Source organism: Tarenaya hassleriana, unplaced genomic scaffold, assembly GCF_000463585.1.
Source record: "Tarenaya hassleriana unplaced genomic scaffold, ASM46358v1 Cleome2, whole genome shotgun sequence".
NCBI lineage: Eukaryota > Viridiplantae > Streptophyta > Magnoliopsida > Brassicales > Cleomaceae > Tarenaya > Tarenaya hassleriana.
In genome coordinates, this window is record NW_010965372.1 from 4,269,282 (window position 1) to 4,290,845 (window position 21,564).

Sequence of the window (21,564 nt, forward strand, 5' to 3'; positions counted from 1 at the left end):
ATCATTCCATTTATTAAAATTAATTTCCAGTTAGAGCAAAATACCATATGATAGATTCAATTCGTTTTATATATTACATGAAAATCATTCCTTTATCATTGCAAAGTAGAAAATAATAAATCTTTTCCATAACCATAGCTAAATTAGAAAGAAAGGAGATAACCACATGTGGAAATCACTGTACTACACTTTCAGAAATGTAATATGATAAGTTTGAGATCTTACACAAATACAACATGTGAACGACTCTGGCAAATGGTACTCGAGGCTAATCATATACTGTTTCCCACCATCATTTTAAGACCTATTGGTAAAATTCACATCCAAAAGTTATCTATTTGTATATGAATAAGATTAGCTATTTGTATATGAATATTTATTAACCCTAAATTTCACCAATTGTCCAACAAAGATCACACACCATATGATCTCGTAACTTAAAAGTGAACTCTTTCGTGTAAATAGCTCTTTTAGCTTTTACAGCTATTGGTGAAACCATTAAAAAAAAAAAAAAAAAAAGAGTTGTTGAAGCCATTAAACCTGTAGAGTATTAGAACAGTTCGTGAACGATGGCATCTGTTCCGATGAACAACCGAAGATTATCCTCTCTCTCACTCGGCTCTGTGACGAAACCACTTCGCGAATGATTTGATCGGTAGAGGTGAAGTGGATGAGCATGGAAAGGGAAATACCTAAAGCAGATTGTCGAGTTGCGTCTGCAAATCCTGAATGGATATCATTTTGATGTCGCTTCGCTCTTTCGACGAGTACTCGGCTTTGAGCAAGGACTCAACTTGGGCGTGAGCTTCCACAATATTCGTCCTGAACAAACAAACAAAAAAATGTCGGTAATAAAAGTGTAAACTATTTTAGTGTCGCCTATATTTATGGCCACATTAACAAGATCACAATATTCGACTATCAATCGATGCAGCGTCCATGACATATCCAGGGTTTGAACATTACACCCGCGATTTGTGGGGATTAAAATTGGCAACTAGGCCAAAGTGAAAAATAAAAGATGTTCAAATATCACTAGAAACGATGAAAAGCTTATACTTTCCCGGGTGTTGCATCGTATAGCCCATAGTGAAGTTTTTCCTCACAAAACCACGAGGAAAAACAATTGAGTAACAGGCTTGTGTTTGGTGGGGACAAGGAATTGGATGGATCTAAACTTCTCCTTAAGCTGCACTAAAACATCTTTTAAGGCCATATTTCCTATTTACGTGTTTTAGTTGTTCAAACTGGTAAGATATTTGATTCAGAGCAACATTCAGACAGAATAGAACAGAACAGAACAGAAGAAGCACAAAATAGACAACAGTTAAGCATAATTGAAGCCAACCAAAGATATCCAAGAAAGTTGCGACATTATTAGCAACGGACTTACTTGATTGGCTTGAAAAGAATTGTCCTTGTTGATGGGTTTTGCAGATAGAGTTTCATTTTTGCCAAGACGAGCAGCAGCTCTTGCTGGATTGCAGCATTTACCTGATCCAAGTGCAAGAAAAGATAATCAACCAAAGGTAAAGAATGATGTTCACAATTTCAAGAAGGTGTTGTCACAAGCTCAAACATCTATTGCATCTGGAATATAGATACCAACTTAATGCTCTCACACCAGTAATCCAGTATTATGGTCATCCTAGAATTTCTGAAGGCACGGAGAGATGCGGTTAATTGGTTATGCCTTAATTTGGTACACTAGTATCAAAGCTAAAGCAGGCAAGCGATCACTGCATGCTTGATATCTCTTCTTTAAAGAGATCACAAACATGACGAAAATAACTACAAGCTTGGATCAGTTATAACCACCCAAATTAGACAATGGTGTAGACCACAAGCAATGAGAAAATAACTACTATGAGATATGCCATGTCTTTGAGCAAGATGATGCTATCACATGAGCGTTTGTGACTGGAGCAACAAATAAAATGAAATTTACCCCATTTCTTATATATATATATATATATATATATATCCAAACCATTCCGTACCTTCTGAACAATTTCAGCCACCTTATCTGGAGTAGCGAAAGCTTGTTCCTTTATCGGCTTGGCCATAACAGACCCTACCTTTTGATTCTGAGTTCCAGTGGATAGAGCAACTTTTATGGCAGAGACCTGCACATACAATTATATGATCAACAAATACACCATAAACATCACACTATTCTATAATAGAGTATTATCACCCCTCCCGTCACCATTCAGTGCATTATATTAATCAGATGCACATGTCTTTGAAAGAATTTAAAATCGAAAGCTGTTTTCAGATGCTCAAAAGGAGATATAAAGTTTTCTGGACAATGAAACAGTGAGAGAGATGCTCAACAGCCAGCTCTCGTTGAAGCTTCATTCCATGACAACCTCAATCATAAATCTAAAAACTAAAATCTTTTGTCCTTAAATGACTAAATGATCTTATGTTTGTCCCATCCATGACAACCTCAATCATAAATCTAAAACTAAAATCTTACAAACATTAAAACCCACCTTGGTAACGAATGAAAGCATAGGATCCACAACTAACTTAGTGACTGACATGATGAACTCCTCACAGGTTGCCTTGAGACATTTTTCCAGTTCCTGCAAACAGACGATTTCCTCCACACATCATATCCAATCAAAGGAATGAAACGTGAGGTTCGAAATAGCAATATACCGTTCAACATACCAAAAGAATTTAAATTGTCTCCTCCAAAACTAAACTTGGAGATAGGTGTAAAAATGTTGCAATGAAAATAGTTACATGAATACCGCTGATTAATGTTCAAAATAAAAGAGACAAGTTTCTGGTCATTTGAAGAGCTTGGTAAAATACATGTTGTGAAATACTAAGATTTATTTCCACCATCTCACTTGAGAATTAAAACCTGTCAGCACCATATTGCTTTTCCGACAAACAGGGGCAGAAGTGTACTCCAGATTATCAAATCCAATTTCTAATGTTTCTCCAAAGATTTAGTGTATCCATCTTGCATAACGGTGAATGCAATCTCATTGTCATATGAAAACAACAAAGCTAGATCACAAATAAACATGAAGTAAACCTAAGGTCATTAGTTGACAGAAAATAAAAGCCACAAACCTTCTTGGCATCAATTTGACTCTCCAAAACTCGAGGCGATAGGGTCCTCGCCAGGGAAGTTGATCTTGACCAGTCAAAGAGTGAGGCCTGACCTCTAAGAATCCTTCGCAAGTGTTCCTGACCAAGTTATTTCAGGCAAAGTTGTTAAGAGAAGCGTGGTAAAACCAAAACAAAGCAAGAAACACTGTGGATGTATAGAAGGAAACACCCTCAATGGCAAACAAACAATCGGACCACGGGGAACTAACCAACAAATGAGAGAAGTCGAGCTCTTTGTGGGTGACAGAAAATTCAATATCAAAAGGGGCAATCTGGAGAAACAAATTAGAAAACTTGTTAAAAATAAAACCAAATAACCAGAAAAGGTAATAAAAGATAATCAGACATAACCTGTTCCCTCAATATAAGGAGATGTTTGATTAGGAAAAGCTGCCCATCCATTGGAGTTGAGCGCTTAGTGATAAGCTTACTGGCTTTCTGTTGCATATTTTAACACAGATAAGAGGAATGCTTGCGGAAGATGTGCGATACATGTAAGCTTAGTAGCATAAAACAAAACAAGATGTTCTTTCTGCGAAAAGACCTATCTTTGTCTGTCTTAGAATGGTAGTATTCAAGGAGAATCAGAAAACACAGAAACAAAAGAAACCAACAAGATCTGCTTTTTTCTAGCTTGCCTACCTGGATTGACAGAGAGCAAACTTCCACTGCTTCCTGTGAAAACCAGATGAGACAGTGTGTTAGGCAGCACTTAGGAAAAGCAAAGAGATTTTAGACAGTTATAGAACAATCTAAACCTGAGCTAGTCCCGTGAAGACGGCAGGTTCTAAGCAACGGTATAACTTAGAGAGACATGAAAGGGTTTTCTCCAGAGGTGGATACCAAGTCTTGAATACATCAGGGTTTTCCCCATCCTGCACTTTTAAAAAGAAAATAAGCAACTTGAGACTACCCAAACCATAGAACAGTACCATAATGTCATTCTGACCACGAGATTAGTTTCGGATGTTGCATCGGAAGACTTCTCCAATTTGGCAGGGTAATCCAGATCATCATCAGATGGAATATAATTTGCGATCTGCGATATGAAGAACAGACTCAAGACCAACCAACTCAGGGGAAACAAAATCCTTTATCACAAACTAAACTAACAAAGTTTTTCGAATTCAAGCAGTCCAGTATTTAGCTTGTATAGAAGTAAAAGCTAAAGAGAAAGAAAGACCGATCAATCCAAAGGCATTAAAATATATGTATCTTTACACAGGGAAAAAACACGAGAGAATTTCTGCTGAAGTATATAATTTACCTCATCCCGAATATGTGTCCTGGCACGGAAAGTCAACCTCTCGTGAACATCAGCTAAAATTCTTTGCAGTGTAGGTCGTAGCCCGGACAGGGGTTCACTTTGTCTAGCAGGTTGTTCCCCCAAGACCTCAACTTTAAGGATATGGACGAGCTCACAAAGAAGGTCAATATTTGTTTCATGAATGAGTTTTGGACGCAATATGTCATATAAGTACATAGACCTGGCCAAGAATAAAGCAAAGACAATGATTTTGTAGACAAGTGAGCAAGGTGTAAGAACCATGAAAATCCGTGAAATATTAGGCATACAAGTCCATGTTAGCTCCAAAAAGATAAACCAAGTTACATATGGCTTACTCATATTTTATGAAACCAGAGTCATTTTTCCACCCAAGAAATGCAAGACCAGAAGCATATAAATTGACTACAGATTATTGGCTCCTAAAAAATCTACAAATTTTATATCAAAATAAAAGGAAAGTGACCCCAACAAAATTTTGCCAATATTGTAGAACAGGATGAGGTACCATAAGCATGGGAGGGAATATCAGATGTAGAGTATATTGATAAATGCCAATAAGGTAGTGTGGGAAGCAGACATAAATCTGATACTTCTGAACTATTGAATTTTTTAATATGTTCATGGTCAAAATAATCCAATCTGTTTCAAGTTACAATTTTTCAGTTTAAGAAGCGCCAAAAGTGCCTCTGAGGACTAACCTTAATAGAAACAACAAAGGTAGTCATTACAGAAGGATGCATGGGTAAAACTTACAGAGGGTCTACTAAAGGTGCCAGACTTGAAATGTCTTCTGAAGATGCTGGAAAGAAATGAATAAACATTTGATGCTCTTGTTGGCAAACCTGAAAATTTATAACGGGGTCAAGTAAGAAGCGCAATAGTTTTAGGACCACAAAACCAAATACAACAAGGATCTCTGAAATCTTTCACAAGCCAAAAGCTAATTATCCGATCAATAACTTATCTCGCAAAACAGACATCTATCCTTCAAAAAAGCACAAAGATTAACTGCTATGATGACCAAAGGCATATGGTTAATATATGATGATCCAAGGCGCATCACCACAGAGACTCAAGCATATACCATAAGAAAGCTAGGAATCCAATCCCATAGGCGAGGAACTAACAATTGATAATTTTTTATTTATGGAATACTTATTACTTTTACTTTTGTTCCTTTTTCCAAATTCTTTCTGTTTCTTCTTGTGTTGTGTTTCTATCACGTCTCCTTATGTGCAAGAGAGATCTTTTATATTTCAAATGGCGAGATTTGCATTATCCAATATGAATCAAGAGGGTTTTCCAGCTTTCTTTTTCTCTCACATACCTGCATTAAATATGCACAGCCAGATCTAGTCAATGATGGCAATGCTTCTTTCCTGGCAAACTCAGTTATCCGCTGGTGAACTATGCCTTTTACCTGAAACAAATAACCACCAGAAGTTATAATTACCTGCAGATAGAAACTAAAACCATATGAAGTTCCAGACAATTGACTCACCAGAGAAAGCCGTTGCTCACAGTATAGTCTGTGGCATTCAGAAAGGATTTGAACGTATTCCTTTCTTGATGATCTACTCTCGATTTCCTCCAGGACAGGTTTAAGCTGCACAAATAATAGTACCCAACGCCATGACAAACAATATATTGTGGAATCTTAATATCAACACTTAGTTTCACAAGAATGAAGTTAAAGTTGAATTTCACAAACTATTTTTCTCTGTGTTTTATTTAATATTGCAGTCCTATCACTTCTGCACCAACTCGGAAAGAGAAATATATCACCTCACTAGCTGCAGCCTTGAAGCGAACATAGATAACAGATGCCTCAAGACCCTCTGAGACGGATGCTCTGTTTCCAGCATTGCCACGGAAAGCTGTCTGAACCTGACAATGGAAACAACAACTCGTAGATCAAAGAACTAGGCATAGACAATCAATTAGTTGTACATGCATATATTATACATGCATACATATGCAAACACGTATATACACATTCATATATACTATAAACAATCATTTGCTTAAGTTTGCAAATGTATATGCATGTCACCGAAGAAAACTTACCTGGGAAGCAGCAGTTTTAAGAACAGAAAGTATGTATGCCCGGATCATGCCCAGTGCCCGCGACTGCAAATATAATTAATGTTAGCATCTTTCCTGAGTTTTCTCTCATTTCCGATGTTACAGGAGACTTACTTCCCCTATGAATACGCAAGAGTTTTTGCGCTTGTGCATGTGTGTGTATACATGATACTTGTAAGTGTTGAGATAGAGGGACGAAAATAAAGACAGAGCTACAAATTCTTCGGGATAGCCAACTTAAAAATTTCTCTATCACTTTGCGCACCTGGAGCTGACGAAATTTCAGCAAATAAACACTAGATTCTGCATATTGAGGATTGCTCTCGACATACCTACAAGAACCCAGTGTAAAAAGAAACGCATAACAATCAATTGAAGGGAGAAACAAGATGTCAAAAGTCTTTCTTTCAGAAAACTCCCATGTCATGAATGTAATTTCAGGAATTGAATTCAGTGCAATTTACTTACGTAATACACTCGTCAAGCCGTTTCAGTAGAGGGAGAAAGTTTGAGTTTGATACATTCATATTAGGAGCATAGAAATTGGAGGATATCTGCAAAATTAAATAACAATAGACAAGTTAATACCCTTTTGAAGCACGCCCTTAATTTGTGATCACTCCGTATTAAACAGATTTTGTGAAATAAATTACCACGGTAACGTCCGATATCAAATCAAAGATTTTAAAGAACAAAACATGAAGAACTCTCTTCTCAAGCTACAGAACATCGATAATACAACATAAAATAAACCACTACTGATAAGCCAATATTCAAATCTTACATTCTCCAATTCATCAAAATAGTTGAGCTTACTCCGAAGTGCTTCAGCAAACTCCATAAGTTTTTGCTTCTCCATTAACTAGATTGGGTAAAAGAAGGGATTCAGTGAAACCAATCAAACCAAAGATTATCCAGAATAACTAAAAGAATCGAATGGCATGTCAGTAGCTTTTGATCAGCCATGATTCATTAAGCCAATTTTCCTGATTGCCGTTTTGGTATTAATAGTCAGCCAAAGAGGAAAAGACATGAGAGATAAAGCCAAACACAAAACCATCTTGCCAAACACAAAACCATCTTGCCAAACACAAAACCATCTTGCTGAATAAAAGACTAAGAAAACAATACCAGCCGGTCGCATGCATCGTGAAGAGTTTTTGTCTTTGTTGTTACAGCTTGATGCTGTAGTTGCAATTCATTAAATAGGTCAAGCGTTTCATCAACCTGCACAGGAGACTCCAAATGTCAATAACTGTAAGAATGCATATATGGTTAATTGGAAGGGTAAAACTGCAGAAATGTGCAAACTTTGCAGGAAAACATACCTGCTGAAGTATATCATCACACGTCTGGATCCGCTCAGTCAAAGTGTTGACATAGTGCCTATACTTCTCCTCGGTCTATAGCAGAGAGGAACACATCAATTAGGTAAACTTCAAGCAGCGCTTCTAGACTATCTACTAGTCAACAACATGACTATCACTAACCTCAGACTTCATAGCTGATTCAAGATCAGTAAACCATTTATAGAACTGCAATTAAGACCAAAAAAAAGGAGTCAGTCAAAACGACCACTCGACACAAGCATATAAAATTTCTGATGTACTGGCACAAACTTCTTTCACAGATCTGCCAAACATGGCCTCTGTAGCCTTTATCCATCTTTGGAACATCAAGTTTGCAAGATTACCTGACTGGTACTAGTCAAAACAGCTTCAATTGCTCCAGAATCTCCCACATTCGCATCCTCTCCTGCGACAGACAAGCCATTCTCGGGTCGTTGAACATGATCATGCACCTGAAGACGTGAACTAATAGCGAAATCATACGAAAACCCAAAAATGATCTCCAGCCTTACGTTCAAAACGGTCCATTAACAAAAGGGGGACAACAACAAAAACCCAGACTCACAAGATTGGCAGGAAGTGGCCGCTCAGCGACGGCATGAGACAAGGAAGCAATAGCTGCTTGTTGATGTTCTGTCAAAGGAGCATTCTGCAACACAAATTACTTCACTGAGAGACCAGAAGTGAAGAGAGCAAACAAAAACTACCAGTCTCTTCGGTATTGTCAGCAAGAAAATGCCAGATCCGTAGACAACATCAGCGCTACCGTTGAACAGAAATTCAATCCAATTGCGGATCTGGAGCCCAAATCACGCAAAATGACGACAACATGGAAGATGAAGAAGAAGAAGAGAAGAAAAGAACCTGTTCCCAAGTGGAAGCGAAATTGTAGCCTTTGGAGATTGCTCCTGATTTCGGAAGAGGAGGTGGTGTCACCTTCGACGCCATATCTATGGCGGTTCTTCGACCTACGGGTTTTGCTCGATCCGTCGATGTGGAGGACGAAGATCTTTAGAGTGATTATTGTATGGTGAAATTAGCGATTTGTAAATCTGTTCATTTGCTGTGCGTTTCCAGCCGGCGTTGGAGACGCACCGGGGTGTGGTGTCTGATTCAGCGTCTCAAAGCGTTTGCGGTGCTACAATTACCCTTTCACCCTTTAATCGTGCGGAAATAACGAGTAACTTCTTCTTTTGTCTCCATCTATTATTATTTATGGTTTAATCCTCCAGAATTTCTAATCTTCTTTTTTGCCTCAAACGTTTAGAAATTACCAAATAATGTATTTTAATTTTTAATTTGCATATTCTCTAAACTTAAGGTCCAATTACGACTTGTTCTTTTACATTGTGATTTTCTAGTTCTGAAATTCTTTCTTTGCTTACCAAAAATCTTGCATAAGGATGCTATTAAGAAACATAACAACGACGACAAAATTTTGCGTCACTTAGAAACAAAAAGGTAATAAAAAAATTGGTCATTTTGTATAATCAAAGTATTACTAATACTAAGACACACAAAATGATAGTGCATTATAATTTTAATTTCTTTTTAAAAAAATTGTATTTTTATAGTAACAAAAATAGTAATACAGTTTATTGCTATAGAATCTCTAGGCATTATTGATTTAATGGTAATCTTAATCTTGATAATTTCAAATTTATAATCAATCTTTCATTGAATTTTCTTAGATTATTATTATTATTATTTTATTATTGTTATTATTATTATTATTATTATTATTATTATTAGATAGAGGGAGAGGTTTCGGCGAATAATATTGGATTACGTGTAATGTCTTTTTATTTTCTCTGTATTATTAATTTGTAATAATAAGATTTTCTATATGGATATTATATATGTATATATATAATATAGGGATAATTTATAAAATGTTCGGAAACACAAATTTAAATGTCATAATAAATTTAACAATATATAGACATTATAATTGTATTTGCGTGTAGTTTATTTCGACCCGCGCCTTTTAAACAATCATGGTGATATAATAATATCTTCATTCTTCACCCAACGAGGAAACCCTAACTAGTTTCCCTAAAATTCGGGGAATTTTTTTAAGGAAACAAATAAAATGGATGTTTGTGATAAAAAAAAAATTAATTAAAATAATACGTGAAGGGCGGTTAGATACATGTTACAAGTGAGACTTAGATCCTACTACTGATGTCCATCTTCCAGACTTAAACTAAAAAGTCCTTAACTATATATTACTAACATGCTCTTATCATCAGTAGCGCGTGATTTCATATTGTTGAATTTTGTATGCCTCAAACATGCTATATATATATATATATATATATATATATATAGTTCACAAAAGGTACATTTGCTACTTTGAATTTTCTTTCTTGGTGGCTGATAACTACACCCGACTTAATCATTTCCATACTCCAACGTAACCTTTTCTTTCTATTATATAATTAAATACTACAAAAAAATAAATCATCATCATTATCCATCAAAATACATTTTTTTTCTAATGATCTGTTTCCAAATAATGATATCACAACTTATGTTAATTAGGATGGAACAATCCCCGATATTTATTTATTTATTTTTGGCTCGCAGACAATTTTAGTAAAAAAAAAAATCAATATTGTGTGGTGGATTTTTTTTATATATTATTAGCGAGAATAAACAAGTGTCTCCAATAATTTTTATTTTATTTTTTTTATATATTAGTTGTAAGTTGTAATTGTTCTGATCTAATTTGTAGATATTAAATAGTGCTTGGCATTGATAAAATTAGATTAGTTGAGACTGATAATTATTTCCGTTACAGCCTTTAATACTAAAAATCATCCAACGTAAGAATTTTAAATTGGATTGTGCTTTTTTTATCATTGGGTTACGTAGGTAAATGAGTTAATTATATGAATTTTGCATGCATGCACTTAATTAATTACGCAAATACAAGATTTCACCGGTGCGTACGTACGTAGCGTGAGATGTTTGATCACTTTGCTAATGTGTGTAGATATCTAACGTACCGTACATCATTTTGGTTTCTTGACTTAACAATATAAAAAAAATGTTAATTCGCACCTAATCACGAACGTTACCGTAAAGGTTTCAGCGTTACTAACATTTAAATATTACTTACGGTCCTATTATAATATATCGACTTAGGGTTGTAATAAGAATGTAAAAATATCTAAAAGTATCCAAACTCTGGTTTTTTTATAAACATCCATTGTTATCACGTCGTATCGATTCGGCAAAATAAATAAACGAAAAAAGTATGTGTGTGTATATATATAGATATAAACATGAACAGACAATCTTGTTCTTCACAGTTCGTCAGGTCAAGAACTAGTTATGTTTTCAAGATTTGCAAGCGATGTAATTAATCGACCTACTTAAAACTTTGGTTATAATTGATGAAAGAAATTAAAAGCTACATTTTGGGTTTTACTTACGTTTCAAACAAACCCTAGGAGGCGGAATTTCCGACAGACAAAAAATCGAAGAAGGGAACTCCATCGCCGTTGTTGGCGCGGCTGTGTTCGTCAGAAACTTGATCGACCTCTTCTCCGTCTTTTTTGGAATTTCCGATCACTTCGCTGTCGTTCGAATCCGTGTTTTTAACTTGGAGAAAATCATAGAACTCCATCGGTCTTTTACTTCGGTTCACTGCTAGCATGGAAATAACAAGTTAGAGCTACGTATATATATATATATATATATATGTGTGTGTGTGTGTGTGTGTTGCATACATTATACATATAATATACATGTGTGTGTGTGTGTGTGTGGATGGGCAAATGACAAATGTACTCGTATAAGTACTCTCGTGGAAAATCTTCAAGTTATTTGACTACATATATAACAGATTTATACGGTTTCTTGGTCGAAACCTACGATTGAAGGTTTCATCCATAACATGAAATCCGGGTTTTTATAATGGCTAATGATTGATGATACTCACATAATCAACAGACCATATGCATGAATGCTATATACTATATAGTTTTATATGATCCATGCACCAAGATCCATGACCTAACGGTTTAACTACAGTGTGTGTGTATATATATATTCACAATGACCTGAATTCAATGAGAACAAATCATAAATCCTGCAAGGAAACATTTTTGTTCTTATGGACCAACGGAACAATTACCTTCGGTGGCTAGAGCTTGTTGAAACCCTGCTTTGCACGTCAAGAACTCCTTGAGAAACATAAGATGATTGATCTGTGAAAACTTGTAAGGATAATGAATTATAGCCGACGGCATTCTTTTCCCATCACCAGATTCTAAACTGTTAAAACCCGGTCCCTTAATCTCCGTGCTTATCGCTTTCTCGACACCATGGTGATGATGATGATGATGATGATGATGATCCAAAGAAGAAGAGTTTTTATTGGGGGCCTGGCGAAACAATTTGGACCGTTCACGGCTGCGACGGGCCATGATGACGTGCCAATGGTTCTTGACGGCGTTATCGGTTCGGCCGGGGAAAAGCCTAGCGATAACCGACCATCTGTTCCCGTGGATTCGGTGGGAGGCTAATAGTCTTTCTTCTTCTTCTTCGGTAAAAGGGTTTCGGTTTATCCTCGGATCCAATTGATTGAACCATCTCAATCTGCAACTCTTCCCTGCAAGTTATCACAGTACTTGATAATTGTAACACATCAGAAGAAGAGATTATTAACCTAAAGATAACATTCAAGTACATGAAACGGATTCAATCAACCTCATGTACATCACCTGCTCTAACCTAGGACATGACATGATGATATACCTATGTATACACACACAGGTTTATATATATATGTATATGTGTGTGTGTGTGTGTATATACCAGATCGACCGGGGAGCTTTTGAGCGATGGCGTTCCAATTGTGAGGCCCATATTGTTCGACGAGTTCCCGGAGCTTCTCGTCCTCGGAAGGCCTCCAATGACCTCTGCTGCACATATTTCTCACCTCTCCAATCCCTAATCTTCCAAACCTCAAAGATTATAACGTAAACCTAATGATCAATTATGCCTATATATATATATAGAGAGAGATAAACTTTGAAAACCCTAAGTTTTTGTGAAGGTAGGGGGAAGATGAGAGATGGGTATGTCGGAACAATAAGAAAGCTGAAGAGCAACAGCACACACATATATATTATCAGCGCATATACACACACAAAATACATATATATATGTGTGTGTATATAGATGCAAGATATGAGAATTAAGGAAGAGAATAAGAATAGGGAGGAACAAGAAATTCCGTTAGAGAGTCGAGAGGGTTTGGACTGACCTTCTCCACCGGCGACTGATGCCAACGTCTTCCCTAACCAACACACCTTTTTAAGTAATCTACTTTTTTATATATATATTTTATTTATTTTCATATATGATATATGAACACACACACACATATATATATGTATATATATGTATGTGATGTGTAAACATGGGATTAAAGGGACTTGACTAAGAGAAAGGAGATTGCTTGGTGGGGCAGATTTCGTTAACCTTTCAAAGTCTCCCCTCCCGGGTTGAATCAATTTTTCTAACCTACACCTCCCTACTTTTTTGTAACCTACCTCATCAGCCACCAATACCCATCCACATATATACGTACGTATGTACGTACATTCATGTATAAGCTATGTATATATGTATATATACGAGTGGAAAACAGATTAGTCACTCGTTATTTAAGTTAATTCATATAAAATTAATAAACAAAATATGGTAAATCACATTAAAATTTCTAAACTAACCTTACAAAATGTGTTATTATGATTTCTTAATTGTGTCAGAAAAATATTAATGACATTGATTTACAAATTCGTTTGGTAATTAAAATGACACATTTTATAAGTTTGAAAATAAATTTATCAAACGAAATATTTATTAATTAGTTTTTCACCATTTTACGAGTTAGATATTCTCTATTTTCGTTGTCTTATTAATAATGACTGATTGATGATACATTTTATCTTCATCAATATATATGTATATGAGCTAATTTAATTATGTTTTGGACGTGGCATGGAGCCGTATATTATCTTTTATTCTAAAACGAGTGAAAGCCTCATCCAAACATGTAATGGTGTAACAAACTAGAACAACCACAATTCCATAAAATAACATAATTAATGTGTATGCACCTTCTTTTTACGGTGAATTTGAGAATTTATATATTATGCTATAATATATGCATTATTTTTTTTTACAGTTTTTATTAGTGTGAAGTTAATTATTCAACCAATCAAATTATATACACATATATATATATATATATGAATATATATTAGTCCTTCGTTTTTTCTTGGTATTATATATCTTTCATGGTAATTGTACTATCAAATAACCACAACAGAAATATTCATTTGACATTCGCATTCCAATATCGACGCATTTCCCAAGGGAGCCAGTGGAAAAAAAAAACACTTAAGAAAGAAAAATCAGGCTGTGACATTGATCTTCCACCAAAGACAAATATGCATTCAAAACAATCATTCCCACCTATAAAATATCACCATGTTTAATAAATTATTAATAATAATAATAATAATAATAATAATAATAATAAAATGCACGAGTGCTACGGCCGGTCCTGTTGGTAAAGTTTAGTAGGAAATTAAAAAAAATTCCGGAATTGGTTGAGACGAGAGAGAGTTGCCACAAAAAACCTTTTCTATTAAACTACTTTAAATTGTGTTTTTCTTCTGCGTGTGATTTTGATTCAGTCTTCCAAGGAAGTAGGATCAGTTCGGTCTTTTGGGTTTTAAATAGAATTATGCATTTCATTTCATAACAGAACTCATGTTAGTTTATTAATGTCTGCCCATACGCTTTGATTCGTCTCAATGTTATTAACTACAAACATGAGCCATAAAAAAAATGAACCCTTCCTTCTTATCTATACAGGTAAAAACCATTAAAATTTCTAAATTTATAATATGGTGAAAAACTAATTCATAAATTAAAATATATTATTTTAATTTTTCAATTTACAAAATATACTATTATGACTCATTTCAAAAATTTGAAAATAAATTTATCAAATAAAAATTTGGAAGAAATCAGGAAGAGGAAGAACATCTGATATATATATATATATAATAATCTTTTTTCTTGTAAACATTTTAAAACGTTGAGAACATTCTTCCATAACAAGACCATCCAAAAGAAAAAAAAAAAGTCTCGATCTCGATTCAACTAACTAAACCTAAATCTAACAAAAGCATGAGGTGTTTACTCGAATTTCTTAAGCATGTCGAAGTCTCTGGACGAGAGGGAGGCTTAGGAAGAAAAAAAAGGGAACGACCGTGTATTGGATTCGGCTCGGTGTTGTTAAAACCAGTCGATGAGCCGAAGCCCAACTATAGAAACCCAATTATTTGGTCACCTTTATACAAGGCCCAATATATATCTGTCTATTTTGGTTTATATTATTTCGGTGCTTTAAAATTTTTATTTATTCGTTAAACCGGTTTAGGGTTTGGACCGGATTTGATGGGGAAGCAAACCGGGTATTATAAGGTACGTTACATTCACATACCGTGAAGTTTCAACCGTTCATACCATTTGGAGAGCTTTTGTTTTGGACCGTTCCTATGATTTTGACCGAAATATTGAATTTGTTCGATCAATTTTATTTGCGGACCTAGGATTATATCTAATAGGGGGCAAATTATAATTTTAACGTTTTAATATTGGGGCATTTCAATTTTTCTTTACAAATTTATAAAATTTACAAAGGAAATTAAAATTTTTTAATTCAAATAGTGGGGGCAAAGGCCCCATTGCCATCAATGTGGATCCGCCATCCATCTGAAAATCTATGTAGTGTATATCTATAGAGCTAGATATTGCAGTATATATATACACATAATATACCACCAAGTCTACGTTAGCTAGATATGCATGCCGTACGTATATAGGTGTATAAGTGTTTGCACGTGTAACATATCATATATATATATATGTATATGCGCATATGTATATGTATATAATATGTATATGCATATACAAGGACAGGAGCGGAGTTAGCGGACCCACCTTAGGCCCACTAAAATTAATTTAAAAAATATCATTATTCTTTTATAAAAAATCAGATAAAAATGTTAAATATTCCCATAAAAATAAAATTTGTCTATGCAAAATTATATACGTCTTCCCAATCAAAAAAAAAATTATATACGTCCCTTTTCGTAATTTTATCTGAATCCGCCAATAAGGATGCCTTTTACCAAAAATATAAAGTGTATATACAAGTAAATATCTGCACGTGCAAAGTTTATGATGTTGGGTAAAAAAAGGAGTAATTCGTTTTGCTCCCCACATGTTTCAAATTATACCACATGGACCCCCGAAAAAGCAAAAGGTGCAATATCTGATTTTGCTTCAACCATAAAAATCACATATATTCTTTCTTTTTCCCAGTAGTTACTTGCAAACTTTTTTGGATTTCCCAAATTTTCTGCTAACGAATGTTCTTCGCCCATTTCATCTCCTTCTTTCTTTGTCCCCTTCAATATATGCATCGTCATCACCTTATACGTATCTATAAATACATATGATTGAATCATGTTTCTGCAAAAAAAAATCCACAAACTCCATTGATCAAACTTTTAAAGATTTAGAGCAGTTTGATCCTACATTTGTTTCCGCTCGTCAAAAAATGGCGTTTTCTTCTCCATATCCGCTCCAGAGATCAGATTCGATCGCGGAGAAAATGCCCGACGCGTTTAAGCAAAGTCGGTATCATATGAAGAGATGTTTTGCCAGGTCCCAGATCTTTCTGAACTCTGTTTTTACAGATTTTGATGAATGTTTTCAGCACATTTTTTGATAGTTTGAATCCATTTTTTCCCGGCTAAACGTTCGGGTAATGTATATATACAGCTTTGTCGGAGAAGGAAAGAGGTTGATGAAGCGAGGGAATCTGATGAGCGAGATAGAGAAATCTGTAGAAGACGTTCGTGAACGAAGCAAGATCCTGGAGGGACTGTTTGGTTACATTCTTACATGCACTCAGGTATTATAAGGATGTCTGAATGAATCTTAACTATACTTAGTATCTTAACATATGTTTTTTTCTTCTTCTTCTTCGTATAAAATGTTTTTTTGTTTTGTTTTCGTAATGTTTTAGGAGGCGGCGGTGATTCCTCCGTTTGTCGCGTTGGCGGCGAGGCCTAATCCCGGTTTCTGGGAATTTGTTAAAGTGAACTCTGCAGATTTATCGGTTGATGAAATCTCGGCGGCGGAATACTTGAAGCTCAAGGAATCCGTTTTCGACGAGAACTGGTTAGTAGGTCCTACTTAATAGGGGTGGATGCGGTCGGGTATTCAAAATTTCTGGTTTTATCTGAATCAGAACCCCGATTTTCGAGTATTCCTCGAGACCAAACCCGATCTCTCGTCTCGTATAGCATAGCGGCAGTTACCCGAAATCCGATTTTTTTTTTCTTCTTTCAGTCCTATAAGGTAGCAAAAAACGGCAAGAAGATCCATCTAAAACGATCTTTTAAACGTTTTGATGTGTCTGCAGGGCCAAGGACGAGAACGCGTTGGAAATAGACTTTGGAGCGATCGATTTCACGACTCCTCGGCTGAGCCTTTCTTCTTCGATCGGAAACGGAGCTGATTACGTCTCGAGATTCATCTCTTCCAAGCTCGGCGACCAGCTCGATAAGTCGAAGCCCTTGCTGAACTACTTGCTCGGCCTCAATCATCGCGGAGAGGTAGAGATATATATATACACACACACTCTTTTGTTTTATAGCCTCTTCATGACGACATTGTATATATTTCTTCGAGAAAATTTGCAACTCGTTAAAGATGTCGTCAAATCTGCAGAGTCTGATGATCAGCGAAGAGCTAGACACGGTCCAGAAGCTTCAAAAAGCACTGATTCTTGCTATCAGTATGGTTTCAACTTATCCGAAACACACTCCATACGAGGATTTCTCGCAGAGGTTGTCATTTCGTTATCGTTGCGATTCAGATCGAAGAAACTAGTTAACGACCTCTCTTTCCTTCTAAACACGGGTCTGAAACGTTTCTGTCTCAGGCTAAAGGAGATGGGGTTCGAGAAAGGATGGGGAGATACATCAGAGAGAGTGAAAGAAACTATGGTCATGCTCTCGGAAATTCTCGAAGCTCCCGATAACTCGAAGCTGGAATCGCTCTTCAGCAGGCTCCCAACAGTGTTCAACGTTGTGATATTCTCGATCCACGGGTACTTTGGACAGCAAGACGTGCTCGGATTTCCCGACACTGGAGGACAGGTGCATATATAAGTGTATCTATATGCGTAAAACACAGTTTAGTTTCTGAAACTCGGTGTAATGATCATAGGTCGTGTACATTCTTGATCAAGTAAGAGCTCTAGAGGAAGAGCTTCTCCTTCAGATTAGCCAACAGGGACTCGGATTCAAGCCTCAGATTCTTGTGGTGAGTTTCAGATTCCGACAAAACATAAACTGAAACAAAGGAGATGAGTTCAGTTTCTGCAATGCATTCGGCTTTTTCGTCAACTGTTTTTCCTTGTTCTGCAGGTTACGAGATTGATACCCGAAGCACGGGGAACAAAGTGTGACCAAGAGCTTGAAGCCATTGAAGGAACTAAGTATTCTCACATTTTCCGGATTCCTTTCGTGACGGAGAAAGGGATTCTCCGGCAATGGGTTTCCCGTTTCGATATCTACCCTTACCTGGAAAGATTTTCTCAGGTGAGGAATGAAGTTTGCTTCATATAAGTCGATATACATATTGTACAGAATGTAAAGCAAAAACCATGTTTCCGCCATTGCAGGATGCTACGAGCAAGATCACGGAACGCCTACAGTGCAAACCCGATCTCATAATCGGTAACTACACAGACGGGAACTTAGTGGCGTCTCTAATGGCTGCAAAACTCGACGTCACTCAGGTGAAAAACCCTAATTCCTTCAACCAATATGACTGATCCTCCCCCCACCCTTTCATTTTCCTTTTACAATGTGGAAGCTGAGCTGATCGTCGATGAATATATGCGCTTAGGGAACGATTGCTCATGCACTGGAGAAGACAAAGTACGAGGATTCGGATGCGAAATGGAAGGAGTTAGATCCAAAGTACCATTTCTCATGCCAATTCACAGCTGATCTGATCGCAATGAACGCCTCCGACTTCATCATTACGAGTACTTACCAAGAAATCGCCGGAAGGTTCGTATTTCTTTAGATGTTTCAGCCATTACAATCATATATCAGTTCTGAGACATCAACATACACATATATATGTATGGTTTCTTGCAGCAAGGAAAGGCCGGGACAGTACGAGAGCCACACGGCCTTCACAATGCCGAGCTTATGCAGAGTGGTTTCAGGCATTGATGTGTTTGATCCGAAGTTCAACATAGCAGCTCCTGGTGCCGATCAGTCTGTATACTTCCCGTCCTCCCAGCAGCAAAAACGGCTCTCGGAGTTTCATCCCGCTATTCAAGAACTTCTCTACAACGAGAAAGACAACGACGAACACATGTAAGTTTCAGACAATCTACCTTTGAGAAGACAGGACTTGCACATAGATTGTCTTGTCAGAGGTTGAGTTATAACTGTTAATGGATATTACGGATGGTTATGGGTCGAGGACTCGAGGCTAAACCCGAACAACTCGGGTCTTATGAGACATTACCGATCTCGCATCCGTTTTGGCTATCTGAACCCGAGATTCAAATACAAACTTCAAATATTTTTCAAAATATCTATGGTTGGTTCGAGTTAAGTACCCGAACCTGAGCCAGATTTTCACGTTTTCTTGAAAACAAAACCCAATTTCATCTCATGTAGCAGCCGAGTATCCGTCTGATACAACTTCTGTGTGTCGGCTGAAACAGGGGATATCTAGCGGAAAAGGAGAAACCGATCATCTTCTCAATGGCGAGGCTCGACACAGTGAAGAACATAACGGGTCTGGTGGAAATGTACGGGAAGAACCAGAGGCTCCGCGAGATGGCAAACCTCGTGGTGGTCGCCGGATTCTTCGACGTTTCGAGATCCAACGACAGAGAAGAAAAGGCGGAGATCAAGAAAATGCACCACCTCGTCGAAAAGTACAAACTCAAAGGGCAGTTCAGATGGATCGCTGCACAGACCGATAGATACAGGAACGGGGAGCTGTACAGATGCGTAGCCGATACGAAGGGCGTTTTCGTACAACCCGCACTGTACGAAGCTTTCGGATTAACGGTCATCGAGGCGATGAACTGCGGATTACCGACGTTTGCGACTAACCAAGGCGGTCCGGCCGAGATCATTGTTGATGGCATCTCCGGTTTCCATATTGACCCTAACAATGGCGACGAGTCCAGTGACAAGATTGCAGATTTCTTCAGCACATGTCGTACCGATGCTTCGTATTGGGACAAGGTTTCGGAGGATGGGTTGAAACGCATATACGAATGGTAGATATAAAGACATACAACACACATATATACATACATATATATATATATATTCAATACATACATATTATGATGTTTTTACGTGCAATTCTTGCAGCTATACGTGGAAGATCTACGCCAAGAAGCTACTGAAGATGGGAAGTGTCTATGGGTTCTGGAGAGTTGTGAACGAAGAGCAGAAGAAAGCGAAACGAAGATACATCGAACTGATTTATAATCTCCAGTTCAGGCGATTGGTGAGTTAACCTAGACCAGATCCGAAGCTCGTCGTCTGTAATTAAATTCCTTTGAAAATCTGTATCGACCGGACATGTTTTTCTTGCAGGCCAAGAAAGTGACGATCCCCGACGAGAAACCTCAGGCTTCGAGACTGTCATCACTACGTAACTTGCTGCCCAAGAAACCATTATCAGTTAAGCAGAAGCAAACCATAGAGACAGAAACACGAGAACTCGAACAGAAGAAACCAGAGATGAAAGCCGATCAAGATTCTGTAGGGGAAAAGAGAAAGTCAACCGAGAAAGCAGAAACCCAGATGAAAGATGGATTACTTGGAGCTGAAGAAACCGAAAAGCTAGGGAAAACTCTGGAAACTTCTGGAACAAGGCAGAATCTAGAAGAGATGCAGATTGTGTACGGACAAAGGAGACAAGAAGGTTCTCCAGTTCGAAGTTTGGTTTGGTTGATCGTAGCCTTCGTCTGGATCTGCTTTGTCCTGAAGGAGAAGTTCTTCACTTCTTCATTTCGAGAAGATTAACTTCGCGAAAAAAAAAAGATGGGAAATTTATCTCAATCAATTCTAAACGTAAATAAATTAATAAATTAATACATGTATATGAATTAATAAATATATTTGTCAAGTAAGATATGGATAAAAAATATTATGCGATAGCAAATTATCTTATATATATATATCATTGCATCAGTGGGTTGCGAAATTAGCCAAACAAAATGGAAGAGCAAAAAAAGGGTTTATGGTTCCATTGAAAATTAATTTCTATGAATAATAGAATAACAGAGAAAAATAATAGAATACAAATGCACTAATCCGTCAAAAAAAAAAGAATTAGAAGATTAATATTTTTTCCATGTATTTCTGCAAACTATGTATCTGTTTAAAAAGTTTTTTTTTTTGGCAAAATGGATATGTGCAATCGAATTAAATAACATTTATCATATTTAACCCAATTTAATTTTGAAACTTGATTATAACATAAAACGATTCTATATTTAATAACAAAAATCTTTGGTAATGATTTTATTTTGTACTAATTCAAATACATTTT

General features: G+C 36.5%; 3 protein-coding genes across 6 annotated transcripts; 1 reads left to right on the top strand and 2 right to left on the bottom strand.

Annotated features, from left to right (window-relative positions):
* Positions 1 to 354: 354 nt before the first annotated feature.
* Positions 355 to 8,961, bottom strand: LOC104812181 (conserved oligomeric Golgi complex subunit 3). Of its 4 annotated transcripts, none has more exons than XM_010539213.1 (25): positions 8,719 to 8,961; positions 8,420 to 8,503; positions 8,199 to 8,306; positions 7,996 to 8,040; positions 7,834 to 7,908; positions 7,637 to 7,732; positions 7,290 to 7,367; positions 6,974 to 7,059; positions 6,771 to 6,837; positions 6,488 to 6,550; positions 6,206 to 6,307; positions 5,922 to 6,026; positions 5,748 to 5,840; positions 5,174 to 5,262; positions 4,400 to 4,619; positions 4,085 to 4,171; positions 3,891 to 4,007; positions 3,775 to 3,807; positions 3,484 to 3,570; positions 3,342 to 3,404; positions 3,094 to 3,210; positions 2,499 to 2,591; positions 2,001 to 2,126; positions 1,394 to 1,494; positions 355 to 822 (listed from the first exon to the last, which is right to left on the bottom strand). In XM_010539213.1, exons 1-25 carry the CDS (start codon positions 8,800 to 8,802, stop codon positions 693 to 695), a joined length of 2,349 nt encoding a protein of 782 aa, XP_010537515.1. In that variant the 5' UTR covers positions 8,803 to 8,961; the 3' UTR covers positions 355 to 692. The 4 variants fall into 4 exon arrangements, with proteins under 4 accessions (XP_010537515.1, XP_010537513.1, XP_010537514.1 ...); XM_010539211.1 differs by having other exon boundaries at positions 3,891 to 4,013; positions 4,082 to 4,171; XM_010539212.1 differs by having other exon boundaries at positions 4,082 to 4,171; positions 8,719 to 8,960.
* Positions 8,962 to 11,146: 2,185 nt separating this feature from the next.
* On the bottom strand, positions 11,147 to 13,034 carry LOC104812184 (myb-related protein A). Its single transcript, XM_010539216.2, has 3 exons — positions 12,682 to 13,034; positions 11,999 to 12,475; positions 11,147 to 11,508 (listed from the first exon to the last, which is right to left on the bottom strand). The coding sequence occupies exons 1-3, from the start codon at positions 12,794 to 12,796 to the stop codon at positions 11,309 to 11,311; spliced, it is 792 nt and encodes a 263-aa protein (XP_010537518.1). The 5' UTR covers positions 12,797 to 13,034; the 3' UTR covers positions 11,147 to 11,308.
* A 3,381-nt stretch (positions 13,035 to 16,415) lies between these two features.
* On the top strand, positions 16,416 to 21,135 carry LOC104812185 (sucrose synthase 6). The gene is made up of 14 exons (XM_010539217.2): positions 16,416 to 16,617; positions 16,735 to 16,867; positions 16,982 to 17,136; positions 17,381 to 17,573; positions 17,689 to 17,807; positions 17,903 to 18,119; positions 18,190 to 18,285; positions 18,390 to 18,563; positions 18,647 to 18,763; positions 18,874 to 19,040; positions 19,131 to 19,355; positions 19,712 to 20,278; positions 20,376 to 20,514; positions 20,604 to 21,135. The coding sequence occupies exons 1-14, from the start codon at positions 16,511 to 16,513 to the stop codon at positions 21,033 to 21,035; spliced, it is 2,841 nt and encodes a 946-aa protein (XP_010537519.1). The 5' UTR covers positions 16,416 to 16,510; the 3' UTR covers positions 21,036 to 21,135.
* Positions 21,136 to 21,564: the final 429 nt, after the last annotated feature.

What these genes read in the sequence shown, in the direction of transcription:
- LOC104812181 (XM_010539211.1), bottom strand. Translation starts at nt 8,802, where the DNA reads ATGGCGTCGAAGGTGACACCACCTCCTCTTCCGAAATCAGGAGCAATC. An exon ending in TCAAGGCTGCAGCTAGTGAG is followed by an intron (nt 6,027 to 6,205) that starts GTGATATATTTC and finishes TTATTTGTGCAG; the next exon opens with CTTAAACCTGTCCTGGAGGA. An exon ending in GCACCTTTAGTAGACCCTCT is followed by an intron (nt 4,620 to 5,173) that starts GTAAGTTTTACC and finishes ATTCTTGGCCAG; the next exon opens with GTCTATGTACTTATATGACA.
- LOC104812184 (XM_010539216.2), bottom strand. Translation starts at nt 12,796, where the DNA reads ATGTGCAGCAGAGGTCATTGGAGGCCTTCCGAGGACGAGAAGCTCCGG. An exon ending in AAAGCTCCCCGGTCGATCTG is followed by an intron (nt 12,476 to 12,681) that starts GTATATACACAC and finishes GATAACTTGCAG; the next exon opens with GGAAGAGTTGCAGATTGAGA. An exon ending in ACAAGCTCTAGCCACCGAAG is followed by an intron (nt 11,509 to 11,998) that starts GTAATTGTTCCG and finishes CCATGCTAGCAG; the next exon opens with TGAACCGAAGTAAAAGACCG.
- LOC104812185 (XM_010539217.2), top strand. Translation starts at nt 16,511, where the DNA reads ATGGCGTTTTCTTCTCCATATCCGCTCCAGAGATCAGATTCGATCGCG. An exon ending in ACATTCTTACATGCACTCAG is followed by an intron (nt 16,868 to 16,981) that starts GTATTATAAGGA and finishes GTAATGTTTTAG; the next exon opens with GAGGCGGCGGTGATTCCTCC. An exon ending in TTGAAACGCATATACGAATG is followed by an intron (nt 20,279 to 20,375) that starts GTAGATATAAAG and finishes CAATTCTTGCAG; the next exon opens with CTATACGTGGAAGATCTACG.